This window comes from Nilaparvata lugens, chromosome 10, assembly GCF_014356525.2.
Source record: "Nilaparvata lugens isolate BPH chromosome 10, ASM1435652v1, whole genome shotgun sequence".
Classification (NCBI taxonomy): domain Eukaryota; kingdom Metazoa; phylum Arthropoda; class Insecta; order Hemiptera; family Delphacidae; genus Nilaparvata; species Nilaparvata lugens.
Window position 1 is genome coordinate 31,752,083 of NC_052513.1, and position 19,767 is coordinate 31,771,849.

The 19,767-nt window shown below is 34.8% G+C and overlaps 1 protein-coding gene across 18 annotated transcripts in view; it reads right to left on the reverse strand.

Moving 5' to 3' along the window:
- LOC111045459 (actin cytoskeleton-regulatory complex protein pan1) overlaps window positions 1-19,767 on the reverse strand; it is a 103,375-nt gene that overhangs the window by 38,284 nt on the left and 45,324 nt on the right. For 6 of the 18 annotated variants that reach the window (XM_039437228.1, XM_039437226.1, XM_039437227.1 and 3 more), the window contains exon 1: window positions 1,629-3,821. The exons of 7 other annotated variants lie outside the window; for them this stretch is intronic. In XM_039437228.1, coding sequence (XP_039293162.1) covers window positions 1,629-2,437 — 809 coding nt within the window. In that variant the 5' untranslated portion in view covers window positions 2,438-3,821. Of the gene's footprint in view, window positions 1-1,628; window positions 3,896-8,815; window positions 9,793-17,879; window positions 18,146-19,767 lie in introns of those variants that run through there. 5 more of the 18 variants (XM_039437237.1, XM_039437232.1, XM_022330890.2 and 2 more) reach the window with 4 other exon arrangements.

The following is a 19,767-nucleotide window of genomic DNA, read 5'->3' on the forward strand; positions in this document are numbered from 1 at the left end:
AATGAGGATTCTATTGCATGCGTTGTAGACTAGATTGCAGTATGAACAAGTTCAATTATTCAATTATCATGATGGGATTGAGTTGTAACACACTAGTTCAAAATAAATCAATAAGCTCAGTAAACATTCATAATACACATTAGAATCAATAAGTTATTAGTGGAGTATACTGGAATATTATTGATTTTATTATTCATTTATTAGTATTATTAATTTATGATAATAGTTATTAGTGGAGTATATTATTGAAATTCATTGTTGTGCATTGGATATTTACATTTGAAGACAGGTATGAAGATTTCTCAGTATATTATTATGATAGGATTTGAATTCCATGTTTCAATACGAGTTACATACAGCTCAGTGGTGAAAATAGTTGTGCTTGAGAATCCACTTGGAAATGTAAGTTAACCAAGTTCCTTGTAAAATGATTCAAACGAAGAGAAGGAACTGCCTATCGGACTCTCCCACGAAGAAAAACAATTAGTATATTTTTGAATAGGTCTTACTGACTGGGCAATAGTACAGTTTATAACCTCAATAAAAGCACCGCTACCTCACAGAATATAATCTTTGTACTGTGCAATTAATTAATCCACAAATAATGAAACGATTATAAATACGATTTTATATGAATTTTGCTGAGCCATCAGCTCCCCACATAACCATTGATTAACTTGGTCAACATAATTATATTTATAATCAATTAACAGGTTTAATGGTAGCAATGACCGATCACTAGTCCAAAGTTTCATTCATTCCCAACTACTGTCTACTGCTAACAAACAGTAGGGGGCAAAGACCGTTTAAATCTCAATACAGTACAAGGTACTCGATTAGTCCACTGTGTATAATGGACTAATATCAAAGAATTTCAACGAAGATTCCAAACAAATTGAAAGTTATCTTATCTGGATTTTGGAAGTCAGTGATAGAGTAATCAAGGTATAAGCATTCAAACTAATCTATACTCCAACAAAAACAATTTCCAACAAAATAATTTATCAATATCCTGTTAATCTAGGAGCTTATTATTATGAATTTCAAGATCTTATAACTCCTTCATATTCGTTATCTTCATCATCTTCTTCTTTTTCTTCTTCATTTTCTACCTCTTATTCCTTCCACCATTTTGGCATCTACGAGTAGCAATATTATACTAATGAATCATCGCATAATCGATATAAAAAATTATGGGATAGTGCTACTAATTATTATTATCCAGCTCTTGAAACTAGTTCAATTAATTTCTAATTTGATATTTCACTTAAATTTCAATCCTGACATTGAATTAAGAGTGATGCATTCCTCTCTTTCAAGAAAGGTATTAAAACACCATAATTTTCAAAACCAAACTCCATGGTTATCTTTGGACATCCCCTTCTTACATAAATCTCATAATAAGAATAGAAATCTCTGATAGCGAATAACCTAACAAGTCATTAACGTTTGATGAACATGAATTAGATGAAACAAATAGAGAAAAATTAATCAATCACATCAAACAAAGGATATATTGAACAATGAATAAACTATTGCCACAAAGCATTAACGATTGAAAAATAGTTGGAAGAAATTAAGAGAAACTAGAAATAAATGGAAAATAAAATATAAAAACAGCAACTCACTTTTCAACAGGTACCGGCAAAGGCACAAATCTGTCAACTCCGTTAACGTAGACATCATCCTGATAACCGTCTCCACCATTTTTCGGCAGCATTATTTTGAAACTGTCCCTATTCGAGTCCCCCGACAACATGAAATGATCCATGAAACACACCTGATTCTCAGTCAAACTCGTATTTTCCTTCTCGTCATTGTAAGGGGCCTGCCAGAAACTCCCTCCAGTCATCAGATCCACTCTGGATTGAGAGAGACGTTTTGTCGCTGGTTTTGTTTCCGATTCACGAACTGTTTGAGTTGCAGGTAGAGAGGTCCGTTGTCTTTTCGTGGGAGGTTTGATGATTGGAGGTAGAATTGTGTTGGCTAACTTGTCCTCAGCCTCCAACTTCAGGAACAACTGCAGCAGATCTATTCGACTGATAGAGTTGGGACCAAACAGTGCCTGCATACATGTGTAGGTCTCCGAAGGGGATTTCCCCAGTCTCATCAACATTTTCACATAGTTCAGCTGAGCTTCGATCGCTTCAAAATGGATGTTGTGGGGTGCCTCCGGGTTTTCCAAGGAGTTTTTCCTCCGTTTTCTCGCATTAGGTTTCAATGTGGCATTGTCAGAAGGTGTGGAATCTTTAGAAGCAACAGGTTTCCCAGTGGGTATCTGGCCATCTCGAAACCTCGAGTACCAGTGGAACGTTTTGGAGCGACAGAGCGCGTTTTCGCCGTAAATCGATCGCAGTACACCCAATGTTTCCGTGGCTGACTTTCCCAGCTCAAAGCACAGTTTTATGCAGCTGCGTTGCTCTGAGAAATCGGTCATGGTGCAACATTAATGGACTCTGATTGGTCAAAAACGAAATCTATTACAGCTGGGAGAACGTGAGAATATATTCTCGAAGACGAACACGTGACAGCTTTAAACACTGAATCACTTTAGGGTATAGATAGAAATCGAAGAACAATATTAAGGTTGAATAGGGTAATCAGTCACTCTTTTTTCCCAAAGGTTCACGACCAAAAGAGAAATAATTACTTGTCTGTGATGCTTCTCACTTAAATTCTAAGCTTCACTTTCAAACAAAAATAAAAGAAACTAAAATGTTACTGAACTATTTTTCGAACTTTATAGAATCTCACTATTGTAATAAATAGTATATTTTTGTCAATGAACTGCATATATTGGAGATGTGTAAGTGTAATTGTATTTGAATCTGAAATTCTGCCAACATTAGTCAAGCACTCAGTTTATAATAATTCACAATAATGATTGTTGGGTGTTAAAAAACGTTTCACCATATCACGCAATTCAATGTCAATGCTAGGTTGTTCATAAAAAGTATATAGTCTACTTTTTAGCTGTTACGAATTTTCAATCACGTTTGAAATTATACTCTATAGGGTTCAACTAACTAACTTGAAATCAATATTCCATAAAATAATGTGCCCAATTTCCACTCAGCACAACACACATGGTCAAATTTTCGCCGTATTTTAAAAATTTTGGGAAACTAATAAAATGTTCACACAATCCGAATATTGCCCACTGTTCAGTCGACATTCACGATAGGTTGGTTAGCTCTCACTCGTAGCCTACACAGAACAGTTTTGACTGATTCATCATCGAAATTTCCGGGAACGTTGCTATTCGGTCACCAGCTGTTATTGCACTGGAACAGGCGGCATGCAACCGAAACTGAACCAAAAATGAAAATGTCTACGTTCTCAACAAATTTAGAACTGGAAACGAGCACTGAAAATGGGTCCTTTGTTATCACACTTTTCGCATTCAACGTGAAACGTAACAGAGTTGTTACAGTTTAAAACTAGAACAGTTTGAGTTTCTTGGAAAAGCAGCAGTTTTTGTAGTAGAATTCACAACTTGCAACAAAAACTGAACTGTAAAAACTAAAAATATGCTTTCTACAGCATACGACGTAAAACGGAAACTAAAATTGTTACAATGTCTAGTTTGAAACTAAAACATCAGCAGAGTTTTCACACTTGAACACACACGTGCAACGAGCTTCCAAACTGAAACTACATTTTTAGCCCCACTTTACACACTAGACCACACAACATCGACGAAAACCGAAACTGAACCCCATGTACGTTCAACAGCTGATGTGGTTGATCACGAAACCGAAAGGTAAACTGGAACTGGCTCCTGTCTCGAACCTTTCTCCACGGCGGCTGTAGGCCAACTGAAACTGCAACAGGCCTACGAACGGAGACTCTCCGGCCGTTTCTCCTGTTTACTCGTGGCTTGTTGATTCACTGTGGGGTGGTTGTTGATATTCTTGCGATAGCGGCAGCAATGACTACTTGTTTTCCCTCTGATTCAACCGACCACCCTCCACCCTGCAGATGCCGTTGCAACCCCTCTCCCCCCACCAACAACAACCACCCCCCTCCCGTGAAAATTCCTCCCCACCTCAAAAAGGTGGAGAATAAAGATCTCCCCACTGACTGCACCTGGAGATTAGAAAATTGTCTTCTCTAATACTAGACGTTTAGTTTTAGTAAACTATCTTCTCTGATATCTCAGTAGATAGATATTTAGTAGATATATTCTCTGAAATGAATACAATCCCTCTTTTCGCTTATAACAACCTACTTGGCAAATTTCATGATGGAGAGTTCAAAGTAATCTTGTCATAAATACTCTAAATTAATTAGGTACTGGCTCAATGTTTGCCTTTTTTTTTGTTTAGAATGTATAGAATGTATTCTGATATGAATAATTCTGATATGTATAGAATGTATTCTGATATGAATACATTCCCCTTTTCGCTCATTTTACTTCCGATAACAAACTACTTGGCAAATATCATGATGGAGCGTTTCAAAGTCTATTGTCATAAATACTCTAAATTAATTAATGGCTCAATGTTTGTCTTTTTTTGTTTAGGAATATAGAGTAAAGAGATAATATATTTCTTCATCTGTTCTTCCATTATAACATTATATTGAATCCTGAACTTCATCTTAAAATACCATCCTATACTCTCATATGTGAGAATTTTATGAAACTACTGACTAACAGTCATTGTGAACGTAACATTGTTATACTGGATCTAATAAGTGTTTTTTCTATCATTAGCGGCCCTATATCTTCGAGGAATCCCGGATCTACATTGAGATTGGCAAGCTTTTCCCTTTGATATGATTTCCTTTTGAATAGTCTATGCATTTATGCGTTCTAGCTTCAAACTCCGTCGCTTTGTTTAGATACAAACTATTGTATTCAACGAAATCAAACTGCATTTCATACTGATTTTCCCATATCGTTCAGAATTTCTTCGGTCAATACTTTGTGAAATTTATTCATTCAACAGTTAGTAATATTGTTATAATTATAGCTATTCCTAGAATTATATTATGCAAGTATCTCCATTTAACTGTAACTCTGTATTTGTATTTGTATGGCTAGCCCTTGAGCAAATAAAATGATTATTTATAGAATTTAATCCAGCATGTACTATAATCTACATAGATAGAGAAATTTAATTTGATTTATATTCCGATCTTACTATACGTAACCATAGAATAAACAATCTCAAATTATTTATTCTATGCTGACCTAACCCAATTACAAATTCACAATTTTTTTAAAATTTCCTGAACAGAAAACACAATATTTCCAGTATGACCAACGTTACTAATTTGATTTGTGAAAGTTGTTCTAATCAATAGTTGTGAGGGTCACATGGCAAGAGGAGTGGAAGAGTCACTCGAGGTCTTCAGGGAGGACATGAGGGGTGGAGACTGGAGAGGTCTCTGATCTGTGCGAAGGTGAAGGAGAAGAAAAATGAGTGAAGAGGGAGAACGTGGTGAAGAGGGAGAAGACGTGGGAAGAGGTGGAGGAGGAGAAGGAGAAGGAGGAGGAGGAGGAGGAGGAGGAGGAGGAGGAGAGGAGGAGGAGGAGGAGAAGAACAAGAAGAAGAAGAAGAAGAAGAAGAAGAAGAAGAAGACTGAACCGAGGTCTCATCCTTGACTGAAAGCACAACTCCTTTGCACTCCAAGATTGAGTTGACCGAGGTCATTAAGGTAACCAGCTAGCTTTTTCAAGGTAAAAATACATGCGACGGTATAGGCACACAATCACACTATTCTGACAACTTTCTGAATCACAATCATGAAATGACATTGATTTCATCCAGACATACTTTGAACACTTAGCATGTTGTACATCCTGTTGAAATAGCACAAACGACACGTACCATTTGCAATACAACTAATTAAAATCGTAAATGCATTAATTTAGGAATGAATGAAATCGATCGATGGATTATTATTATATTACAAATAATTGGAGTCGAACAAAACCGGTTAAAGTTATTAGAAAAGTTGAATCCAATACAAAACTTTTCTAAAATCAATATTGGTTGAATGAGGAATTTATATTTCAATCACATTGAAAACAGCAGTAAATTTCATCTCTCTTTTCTATACTAAAATAAAGAAAAGTAATGGCTTATACAAGTACGGGATAGGAAATTCATGAATGAAGCATCATCACATCTGAACTACTGAACTGATTGACTTGAAATATTGCATATAGAATCTTAATTCACCGAGGATGATTATAGGCCTATTCGAAATTCTTCAAGGTTCCAGTAGGTCAAGTTTTCAGTTTATTGAGTTTTTAAAATGATCCTTGCGGAGCACGGGTTACCTGCTAGTTTCAAATAAAACCTAATCTCTCGTGCCAAACAACTCGAACACCCTAGTCGCAAAAAATATTTCTATTTCATTTTCTTTTAACTGTGCCAGGATTTTCTAAGTTATAGTAGTAAATTTTATATGTAATAGGTAGCTAGTATTATAAGCGAGCTAGCGAAATCATTTTCTCTCTCCTTTTCCAGTTTACCGTGACATCTAGACCCAAGTAGTTTCTCACGATAGATATTTAAAAATTGTGGCTCCCAGTCGTCGGGGAATGTAATAATAGAATTATCACTCCAACGTAGCCAATGAGTATATAGGGTATAGAATTACATTTTATACTCACTGAACATTGCATTCCTGGCACGACATGGAAAGTGATAAGGAGGAAAATTGCAAGATTTCACATTATAACAAACTGAAGATTTCACAGTTCTCACGCCAGTCCTAAGGCCGAAGCAGCGATTCACCTGCATCAATTAAGTACAAACTCAAGTATTTTCCAGATGTGTCGGCCTATTTCAAAATTCTAAATTATCTTTTCATTATCTTTAAAAATGCCAGGCACATAACATTCTTCAAAAATAGAAGGCACATGCTACAAGGCAGATGCCTCTATGCCTCAATGTATTTCACTCCTGTTTGCAAACAAGAATTTTCTTAAACAAACAGTATTGTATTCAATGATTTGTTATATCATTTGTGTAACAAAATTTGTTATGTAAGTGGTGTCATTGATTAAAACTTGTTTGATTTTTAATTTTTTTTTTCTATTGGTCAATACTATAGCCATCTAGTCTAATGAGCTAATTTTTTCTATCCTAAATTACTACTTGAAAAATTGAACAGTGAATTTTCTCATTAGAAACTCTTACTGCTATTGTTCAATATGGTTTGATTTGATGCATGACATATAATTGCAGAAAAACTGTAATGAAGTAAAAAACGGAAAAACATTGGCTCAGATTTCAGAGCCCCTTCCTCAATCTCATCATGCAATTGAAGAAGGAGATAGCAGATGAGAGAGAGGAGAACTGAGACAGAAAGTTTTATGAGAAGAGAGTGTGCTAGGGAGAGAGAAAGAGATAGTAAGAGAGTGATAGGGTGAGTGATGGAGTGAGTGAGAGAGGAAGTAAAAGAGTAATAGAGTGAGTGAGAGAGGGTGAGAAAGTGAGCAGAGAGGGAGAGAGAGAAGAAAGGGACAGATGATGATTGTCAACTTGAAACTACAGGCAATTACTGTGAAAAGTGGTATAAAGGCAAGGACACTGGTCTCTTATCAACAAAATTAACGATTTTTACAAGGTTACTAACAGGCATATAGATCACGAAAAATTACCGAGAGCTTTCCAACATCAGTTTGCTAAACTATTTTGCTAGTCTAGAGTTTGTTCAATGTTATAAGAGTAGCATAATCACTACAAGATTACAAAATATTATTTAATACTTAAAGGGACCAGTATCAATAGAAATACAAGATCTACTATAATAATGATTAATATTAACTGATGTTACATTTGGATTAATATTTCTTTATTTATACATTGATACAAAGGCTACAATATCATCCTCGACTATGGATGATTGGGAAAGGAACAACAGGCTTGAAGCCCAAAACTGTTCCTTTCCCAAATTTAGATAGAAATTGTCCAAAAATAGTTTATGTTTACACTTCACGATTTTTTCATTTAATTTATACCAGTTGAGATTGAACACATAATAATATTATCGTTGAAATGAGAGTGAATTTGATTGATTTTCACAAAACAAAATACAAAATAAGATTATTCTATTATTTTCATATTATTATTACAAGATTATTGTATTGTGATTTTCACAATACAATATACGTCTTGAACAGTACATTGATAATGACGATGATTTTTTTTATCTCCACGAGATTTGCCCAAAGATCAATGAATCAATACGAGCAGAATGAAATGAGGAATAGGTTAAAACTTTTAAAATTTATTACATAAATAATTCATAGATTAATCAAAAAATCAATAGACAGCAGAAATAGTGAGCACATAGTTAATAAATAGCAGAATGCAGAAATTGTATGATATGTGTCCGAATAGAATAAAAAAATATAAATGAAAATTAATAAAGAAAGAATGGAAAACGTTCTTACAGATAATGAGCAAGTACGTAGCAGGTATAGTACATGAAAATGAATACATTGGGCATGTTTCATAAGTGATAGTAAACACAACTGAATCATAGGTTCTAGATCAATCGATATTGGTTGTGGAAGTCTAAATCAGTTCAAGTCTGTAGATAAATTTACTAACACTATTTGTGAGGTTGACTCACACTTGATAAACGACATCACAACAATCATAATTTGAATGAACACTATCAAGTTCTCCTGGTTATTATATTCTACTTGTAAGAGCTTAGAGGAGTGAACACATTTACAACTAGCTGGACAAGTAATACAAACTTATAATACTCCAACAAAATAAATAATATGGAAGCTAAACGACAGAGATATGACATGAAGAAGTGATGTAACTACAACAAAGCTCACCATAGCTTTCCATCAGCTGATTTTGGCACAGACGCCAAAGACGGGGAAGAAGATGGTGAAGTGGAGCCAGACGTAGAGGCCCTCAACAAACTTGACAGAATCACTTTGGCAAATTTTTTTCTGTCAGTTCAACGAAAAATAAATTTCGTAACTGTCCAAGTATTGAATTCACTACACAAACTTCTTTCAGCCTTTTAAAAAGATCATTAAGAATATTGATTGTATCATAGAAACACTATGGGTTTCAGAATTTAGTATCATCAAATCCTCTAATAAAATATCCAATTCTCAGTCTTTTCTAGACATTAAACACAGTAATGGAAGAATGGGTACAGGTTTTCAGAGCAAGTTAAACAAAATTCACCACTAGATCAAGATCTTGTAAACTACTGAACCCTTTAAAATATTGTCGAATGTTTCTCTCAGTCTTCCAAAGTTCCCTACAAGTTAAACTTGAGAGATGATGTTTTGATATCTAGTTTTCACAACTAACCAAAACTCATCTCAAGCCTTTGAAACACAGTAAATTCAGCTGAACCTCCAAAATACCTTGTTATTTCAGAGTATTTCACTCTTTTAGTAGGTTATTATACTAATCTTTCACTCAGTTCTCACAGTACAGTCTTTTCTACCGTTTTCAGTCGTCGACTAGCCTTATCTCCCATTTGCACACCATCACCACAATACTTTCACTAACTAATCAATACTGTGTACACGCAACTTCAGCTACTAACACAGGCTAGTACACACACACCATACTAGAAACCATTCCAACTGCAGCCGGCTCAAAAAAGGGATCTAAAATTGTAACAAACAGAGCAGTTGGAACACACACACTCGGAAGCCTAGCGAAGACCTTCTGTGCATGGTAAACGTTGCTTGCTTCAAGTCGACTCCCCATGTCCAAGAGGGGGAGAGGGGGGTTGAAAAACCCCCTGACCTTCCCCTCCCGCCCCCGACGACGCCGACGCTTCAGTGTATTATCGAGTACACCCTCTATATATATACCCTGAAGTAGCGTCGGATTGGGGGGGGGTAAGGTTGAGGTCTGCGAACGTCGGCTAGTGTAAGGGGGGAATGGGGGGTGCAAGGTGCTCGTCGCGACGCTCTTTGAAAATCGATGGCTAGCCGGGTTACGTCATCACGCGCATGCGTAGTGGAGCGATTTGGGGAGCAGAGAAACGTGAGTGGTGCTCACACTCTGCTGAGCTGAAGGGCAGTTGAGCGAATTTTGAGTTTGGTCCGTCTCTGGATTTACTTTTTGACATTTTGATAACTTGTTACTATACAAATGAAAAAAAGTTCAGAAGTGCACCAGTAAATTTTCCCAAAATGGGTTTGCACGCCCTTAAACTTCACTATCTATATTAATCCTAGTCTTTCAAATGTTGATTATAGATTTAATTCTATTAAACTATTCCCCATTAACATGTATTATTTCTTACCTCATTCAAAAATGTGTTCTCCAATATCGGAACTACATCAGTAACCTGATATGGATGCTGATTTGAAGGGATTTTTCAATTCTTGTATTACAGAAGCAACTTTCTATGAGATGTGTAAACAACAGAATAGGATAAAATTTATGTTAACGTCATTAAAACATAAATATTCTGGGACTATGCCTTTTAAAATTTAGGAAAGGGATAGTTTTGGACTGAGTATATTTCCAAGCATTTATATATTTTGTTTGTTTAGTCAAACAATTGAATAAATAGATGAAAAAAGTATGTAAAAAAAAGACAAATGTGCACACACAACACAGGCATACTCTGAGAGCTGAGAGCATATACCACAAACTCCGAAACCTAGAAAAGGAGCTAGGAGACAAATTTTGAAATTAATACAACAGTTCTGATGAAACTTTAGAACTTGGTATGTAATCTGGAATGTCAATTTTAAATCAGTTTTCATCTTACTATTAGTTATGTATCCCTCACCATACGCGAGAGTATTATTCTGTATCTGAATGGTATCAAGGATAAAAAGCCTAATATCCAGGATCAGGCTGTAGTTCAGTAGAGAATTTCTAGGCGAGTTTCTTTATAAACAACTCTCCCGCACTTGAATCCTATCGCCTCCTCTTTTCATCTTCAAATACAGTGAAATCTTTCATTTCTAAAGAGGAAAATACAGGCCCTGTAATACTAATCTCTCAAATTTCTTCCAAGACTCGAAAAATATTGAATTTTCATATTGATATTGTGGAGAAAACTCGAAACTATTCTATTAAAATCAAAGAGTTCCAATAATAATTAAAATAGTTACTACCACTACTACTACTATTACAATAATAAAGAGGAATGTGAAACATGACAACTGGAAGGCCAGAGAGAAAGAAAGAGAGAGAGAATTGATGACTACAATAATAAAGTGGTGCAGATGTTGACAGTAACATTTGTAATTGACAACAGAGCTGTATTATCACAGCTCTCAATTAATTAGTCTGGATTTGACACACTTGATAACAACAGATGACGTTATAACTGCTCTTATTCAATGCACAAACCTTAATTATTTCTTCAGTCATAGCTCTCAATGACGTAATGCTGATATAAAGGACGATTCGGTTTTTTGTCTCGAGTTCCATGTCTGAGTTAGTTTGTCTGTTTCTTCAATTGTTTTGAAAGTTAGCATAAATTGCATCTGATTATAGCGAATCTTCTAAAGAAAGAACTGATTTAAGAAAGATGTTGGAGGAGCTATTATATTAGGTTGGTTACGACTTACGAAACACCGGTAAGCGATTTTCAAACTCATACGCCATTTTGTAGAATTTATTATCAACAATTTCATTTCTGTTGCTGAAAATTACAACCAATCAGGTGCAAGAAGCTTCGACCAATCAGAGGCAGGTAAGGATCACTAGTTTCGCCTACCATTCGATGACCAATTTCGTTGTTTGTTAATTACTATAGCTAGAAACTCTATAACTTTCATATTTCATTTTTCTGATTAATAATATTTCTTATACAAATGTTTGTATTGAAATAGAATACTAAACGAATACTTGTCAAATAATAACGAAATATGTATTATGTTTCTTAAGCCGAAACGTTCACGGAATATTATTTAAAAGAAGATAATTAGTATTGAGATACAGTGCTTATTTGGAAAGTATAATAAAATACAAGTTCTTCATACACAAGAACGAAATGTTTTCCTGTCAAGGAAGAGCACTAACAAGAAACTAGGAAAATACATACAAATTTATACGTTTACAAGTGATGTACAGTCATTTACTGTCTTAATAACCAACGTAATAATATTGTGAGGTTTATGTCTTTGAACTCAAGAATCACTATAACAGTGCATTGTGTCTATAAGAGCAATTACACTGAGTTCAATGACTTCTCAAGTTAATGACAAAGAAAATTGGATAATCTTCACATCAGTCTGACAGTTGACTGAGCATAGCAGATGAGAATAAATTTTCCAATTGTAAGAAAAATGAGGAAGTTTGTCTTTCCTACTCTATATCAAATTCGTCGTTATTTTTAATCCAATAATTCTGGTATAATAATATTCTTGGTTTTCTTATAATGAATTTATTTTGAAGCTTCAATTCTTGAACTGTTGTTCAATATTGTAATCTAACATAGGATCGAATAGGTACTCAAAATTGGAACAGAAAGAATTTTCTTCATTCTGTTGAAATTTCCACATTTTCTACAGGAAGAATAAAGAAGATGATATGGCATCATAATGATAAGTAAATTTGATACAATAATTTGAAAGTATGGTATGTATAAGGTATATATAAATTTGATACAGTAATAAATTATCATACTGTAATTTCAGAGTTCAAAGTTCAACGAAAAATCATAAAACTCAGAACTGCTGGGACAGGAATTATCAGCATAGAGGTTAAGATGTTTGAATATTCTATTTTTCTATGTTATTGGGCTTCTCCTATCTAAGAAAATCAACTTTGAATGTTACTTAACATGAAAGTACTCACTATTCTGGAAATGGATGATTGGCAGTTTGTATTACTCACCTGAAACAGAAAATTAGTATTATTGAACTAATTATCCCAATTTACTAACATGAAAAATCCTTATGAACATGATATAAAATTGATACTTTACTGTCCAATATACTTACAGTTCAACTTTAATTTTAATTGCAAAATAAACTGAATATACGGTCCTCAGTATTTGGAATATCGTTCCCTTAACACTGTATTCAAAGACTACTTAAAAAATGTGTACGATTGGAGATTAGAGAGGAAAGAGGTGAAAGAACGATTTTCAAAGGTTTGAGGATGGGATTTTCTGGTATCAATTTTTTATTTTTTTTTTTGAACAATTCAAATTCAATACACGTAGATAAACTATATTCAATACACAATATTAAAAAGCACAGAGATAAAACACAATTGAACGGATCAGATGGAATGATAATAGAGTAGATAGAATTATCTACTAGCGAACTGTATTGTATTTTAAAGCATACGGTCAACAGACTTCAGAAAGGTCGTTACCAGTTTGAAACACAAGCTGGAATGGAATAGTGATTTGAAGAAACATTCTGTCATCAATTATTTATTGGAATAGCGCACTCTCCCATCAACAAAACGTGATGAATTATCAAAACATGGGGAACCTTTCCATTGAAACTTATATTTCGATTTTTAGTTGAAACAAAAACTATAATATCTTCACCATTATTCCATACCTACATTCCGCAATTATTCGAAACCTGGTATATTATTCTACATATTTTACAGCGTTCTCTGTCGAGAATTTTCTCAGTTATTGAGAAAACATTATTGAAACATTATAGTTCACATTCATATTCAACGTTTCACAACATTATGAAAACATTATATTTAATCAAATATTGAATGCTCCTTTCGGCGTAATTCCTCTGATGCATATCCTCACTATTAAAATTAAACTTGAATTTTAAAAATAGTAAGTGCATTTTCACTCCATAAGTGTTTTTAAAATTCAAGTTTAATTGAATGCTCCTTCTCTACATTACCAAAACATGCTTCGAAGCGTTTGTATTGATTTAATTTGAACAAATCATTCTCTAAATAATTACTGGAAAACCATTTCCTCCATTGAACCACAAACGCGTATCTTGGAGCGCTTTTACATAACGTTTTCACTTGAATCACACATGCGTTGTAATTCGCAGCCATACGTCACGTCACATACGCCCACCCACACATCACTAGTCTCTCATTCACTGAATACACGTGTAGTTGCAAACTTAACACTGACATTTATCAAAGACACGAATGTCTGACACGGGAAAAACATGGTACAGGGCTCTTGGGAGATGGAAATTTATTGCCCTTCCTACGTCACTACCCTTTACAATAGCGTAACTATGTGTCAGTCTCAGATATCGTTTAAATAGAAATGCATATAGATGTCAAATCTATGTAGAAATTTTTACTGAATGGCATCTCGATATATTTTTCAGATTCGACGTCTTAGGTTTTTAACAATTGAGCTACTATTCTAATAAAGGAAACAAGGGATCTACTGAAGTGGGAACCCTATTATAATATAAAACATTCTCTATGGAGCTGTGATGGAGTTATAGAAGTGGATTACAATGGACAGTAGATACATTTTTTTCTATTGTTTATGCTCACTTTTGGGTAATGAGTGAAACAAATCCCAAAATTCTAAAAATATTTAACTGATTATTCAATTTGATGTCACTGGAATTTGAACTCGGAGTTCAAGATTTGAATGAAGTTGGATGATGATGACTCGAGATGATGATGATGATGATGATAATCATCTATTCTATTAATCAGACATGATTTTATCTTAAATTTGAATTCCATCTTTTAAACATCTCACTTATGAGTCAATTATTCTATTATCTTGACATCATTTTGACACTTGAATTAACTACAAGCTACAACAAAATTTGAATAAACTTTTATGAGACGACGACGACGTCGACAATGATAATGATGATGTTGTAATGATGACAATGATGATGATGATGGTGATGATGCTGGTCCTAACCAACGAGAAGAGGACATTTGGAGGTCAGAGTACGACGAAAAAAATTGCGCCGGCCTTGCTAGTGTGAACACCATTGGCCACTGCTGATGACCTTTGTTCGCTCGTTCACTGCTCTATAGGCAGAGAGGGCTTCAACACTTCTATATAATTTTTATAAACAAGGACACGACCTAAACTCGCATGAAAACAGCGGCTGAAACTGATCACTCGTTCAGATGCTCACTCTAAAACCTCAAGGAGCTCTCTAACGCTATAGAACACAGAAACTCAAGGAAGAACTCTTAAAGCAGTAATGCGTGCGTTTTTATGTTACTACAAAACGCTACGTATAATAGCGTTTACTATTACTACGTTTAGTAGTAAAGTTGGGGACAACTTTATTAATTAGTTTTGAAACTTTCGTAATGACAGACATTGAGAACAGACTAAAATAACTGCCAAAATTGATCATATTATAATTGACAAAGGGTGTTAATAAAATTATTCATACTACATATTTGTAGGTGATTCTGATTTATTAATAATCACAGTCGAAACATATTTGGTTCTTATTTATACCAATTCAATCAAATGTATAGAATTGTATGAATTATGAATAGAATAATATATTATTTTTATAGAATGTATAGAAATGCAATGTGATGCTTGGTAATAGATGTTTGCTAGAGAGAGTTTGCAGATTTCAATGTAAAATTGTTTTGCATGTTTTCTAACAACGAAACCTAAATTGAAACTGTGATGCCCTGTTTCACCAAGCTCGGTCAAGACATTTGAACATGGTCAAATCTGGTACGCTATTATTATATTGTATTATATTATGAGTGCACTGAAATAATCATCAATATACACTATCAACATAGAAATCATATCTTCATTGCACTGTTTGTAAATCGTAGGCCATTTGAACATGTTCAAATGACGTGAACGAGATTGGATAAACCGGCTATGATATGAGTCAACCTATAATCTCCTCGTAAATAATCCGAGATTCACCCTCTTCAATCACTTTGAGTACCGTAGTCTGCTCAAAGCATCAAGAATGAAATGTTAAGTTCAAAACTTCAAGATGATAGAATGAATCAGTAATCAGTTCTCATCTGATATCGAATAATCAAAGCGAATGTTTAAACTTGAACTTCTACAGATGAGACATCATTGATGAGTCAACTATACTTGAAGAATTAATTTATAAACTTGTTGACTTGTTTCAGGATTTGAAATAAGACAAAGAGAAACCAGGACGATGAAAAGATGGACGATAAGTTGTTAAGTTCAAGGAATTTATAAAAGGTTAAGAACGAATACAATAATTCAGAAAATTTGTGTCTGACTCATCAGTGAATTGGAATTTCACAAATAAACGGATGTAGTTTTCCTGAAATATTTTCTGTGTTGTGGAAAAGATTCATACTGCATTGTACAGAGGCTTTGATAATATCAAGTTGTTATCATTCATTCATTCCTGAAATATGTTGGTACAGTGTGAGTATTTACCTGATTTGTTCATAATTTTATTGGTCAATGTACAGTGCAATGAATGATTCATTACAGTTGATAATAGATCATTATCAAAATTTTGATGGATATTCAAATTCCCAGTGGGAAATAATCCCTGGCGAACAAAGTTCACAGCCTATGATTGCAGTAGGCGAAAACACATCGCTCTGCAAGTTCTATTTTTGCCAAAATGGAGGTCGAAGCTCTCTCGTACCTTTCATTAACTCTCTCTCATTCTAATCTCTCACTCATTCTCATTCTATCTCTCTCTTTTTCATTATTTTAAGATCTCCTTTCATCTTATTCACTCAACCCCTCAGTGTTTATCATCGCGTTGGTCAAAAGACGAAGATAATCAGAATAGACGTATTTGAAGGTCACTGAGCAGGTGAGGCCAGGGTAAGAATAATTCTTTAAAAATACCGGTAGTGTAGAATTAGAAAATAATTTGGGAAAGAATCATTTCTGATGTAGGCAGTTTTATCCGAAACGGAAGACGTATCTGCAAGGAATGTGGAATAGATGCATTGGGTTTATGGTTGATACTTAGATCCTGTAATCTTAGACCCTTGATAACTATACAATTCTGTAAAAATCTGTTTTTATGAGTTATGAAAAATCAGTTTTGAAAATTCAATAAACACAGAAATGTTAAAATACAATAAATCGTTACAAAAATATACAATACCTACTCCAAGGTACACATAACATCTATAAAATCATTAAAAGTACTGTTGACCCGAATCATTTTCAACTTTATACAAAATAGTATCTACCATATTCGCATGTAGCCTACTCTTAAAAAATATTCATTCAATATTATCTTAATTTCGTCATAAATATATCACCTTTTTTCAAGTTTACCTCTCCAGCTCCCAACTTCACCTTTTGAATTTTACGTATTCCGAGTTGAATAATTTTCCCTACACAATATTGTGGAGGGAAAAATAATATTCCCTTCTCAAAAATGTTGAGGACCTCCTCCAAAAGAATGAATCAAACAAAAATATTGTATATTTCATAGATAAAGTCGAAAAAAAATCTCAACTGGAAACAAGCCTAGGCTATGTTTGTTGGGGAAATGCACTATTTTTTGAATCAATGTTCAAATATATTGCCAGGCTTGCTATTTTATCAAATGTATTTGAAACTTGGCTCAGTTGACTATTCGACAAATCATCACTACAGAATGATAATTTTATATTCATCCAATCAAATTGATGTACGAGTATCTTGGACGTCGAATGCATTGGTATAATACACAGTTTAGTTCAATCCTTTTCTTTTCATCAAGGTGGGTCTTTATAAAAAGTAGTTTTATTTCCACAACTCATTCACGATTCAATTATGATCACTGCACTCTTATCTAGAGGTGCGTACAGACTTGAGCGCCACACGCATTTTACTCAACATCAGCTGATGCTACGCTTATTATATCTATACCTGATTGTTCCTGTACAAATACAGATATAATCAGCTGATAAAAAGTGAATACGCTTGTTCGTGGTGCTCAATTCTGTACGCAGCGAAACATACCTAAATCATTTTGTATTATCTCTCTCACTCACCCCTCATCATCAGCGTCTTTCACACTAGCCGATCGCCGCCTAAACGCCCTCCTATCAGCGTTGGTGTTCATCAGCTGATCCAACTTCTTCCTCCAATCGCGAATGCAGGCCTCGTTGATGTCCAACCGACGTCCTGCCTCACGGTTGCCAACCTCATCAGCCATAAGCACCACTGACACTTTCTCACCGGCCGTGAACGAGCGGAGGCGCAGACCACGTGTGGTGCCACGCATGACTAGAACCTTGGTGCAACGCTAATCGCGTGAACCGTGGTGTTTTTCTGCGATGAATTGTCGGAATTCTTCAATGAATCGTGGTATTTATTTAGTAAATCGTGGTTCACTGGAGAGGAAACTAGTATCTCTGAAGTAATTTGAAGTATTTCTGTTATAAAATCGTTGAAAACTAAGGGAAAATTTGTATTTATATAAAAAATCGCGGTACCATAATCCCTAAATAGATCTTAAGTTACTTGAGGGAGAACTGGTGTTTCTATAATAAATCGATGTAATTCTCCAGCTAATGTGAGTTTTCTTGAGGAGAAACTAGTATTTCCATAGTAAATCGTGGTTCACTTGAGGAAAAACATTAAAGTTATAGATTTGAGATGTTTAAAGGGGTAACTCGATGTTTTTAGAATAAAACTAGATTCAATGGAGTACTAAGCACGTCTGGAATCGCCTTTTAATTGAAAAAAACCCGCTTTAATCACCTTTATAGTATTGTATGTTACTGTTTTTTGTGTTGAAAAAGTTGAAAAAAGCAGTAAGAAAACAATAAGTCGATGCTTTAAAACATTATTGTACACAGAATATCAAACAAGGAGTGAATTACGATCGAATTATCTTAATAAAAATTGTTTAGAAGGGTGAACAGTACACAGTCTTCAGAAGATAACCTAAAAGCACTTCAATATTCACAGAACTACTCGAATCTAAACGAAACCTCATCGGCAAACCGATGAATCTCATTTATATCCTAGGAGACTATTAATTACAAGTAAAGAATTATTGTTTCCTACACTTCAACACACGCACTTCTCATATTTTTTATAACAACACAACACACCAATCACTAGTCGAGTTGAAGGTGTCCGTCGGTGTACCGTGGTTACAGAAGGTGAACGTTCACCAGGAGGTAACCAGGAGAACCTTCGACAGCACCGGTAAACCGTTCTGCACTAACTGCGGGCGGAGCGACCTCCCGAGTGTCTAACAGGACGGCTGATCTCACAGTTCAATGACCTCGTCGTTCTTGCTACGCTAGGATAGGGGAGAGAGAGGTGTGTGGGGATTATGATAGCACTGACACAGACGCAATAAGTTGGTAAGTCTACGTCTGCAGTAACCTTGACGTATGTAAGCCACGCACTTAGCAACCGAGCAAAACGTTTCCAGTATACTGTAGATTCTGTAAAGAGTATCTACGATTATGGTAACGTTATGCTGCAATTATGTTATGTAGTTACTGTATTCTGTAATAGAATGGTACAGTTATGGCCAATGATGGTTTTGTCATGATGCGGTAGGTATGGTTTGGTAAGATCGGGGTGAAGGTATAACTTTAGCTCAAGATGAAGGTAAAGTTAGGTTCTATAAAGTCGGGGTGTGAAGTATAGCTTTATTAGAAGATAAAGGTAAGGTTATGGTATGAGGTGAAGGTGATAAAGTATAGTTCTGTACAGTCGGGGTGGAGAATAGTTTTATTAGAAAAAGGTAAGGTTATCGTATATGAGGTGAAGGGTTGAAAGTATAGTTTTGTAAGGTTGGGATGAAGGTGAAGGTATAGTTCTATAAGATGCAGAAAATGTCATATTATGAGTTGAAGAGGTAAAAGTATGGTTCAGGGTTGAGGCATGATTTTGTAAGGTCATTGAATGAGGTATAGA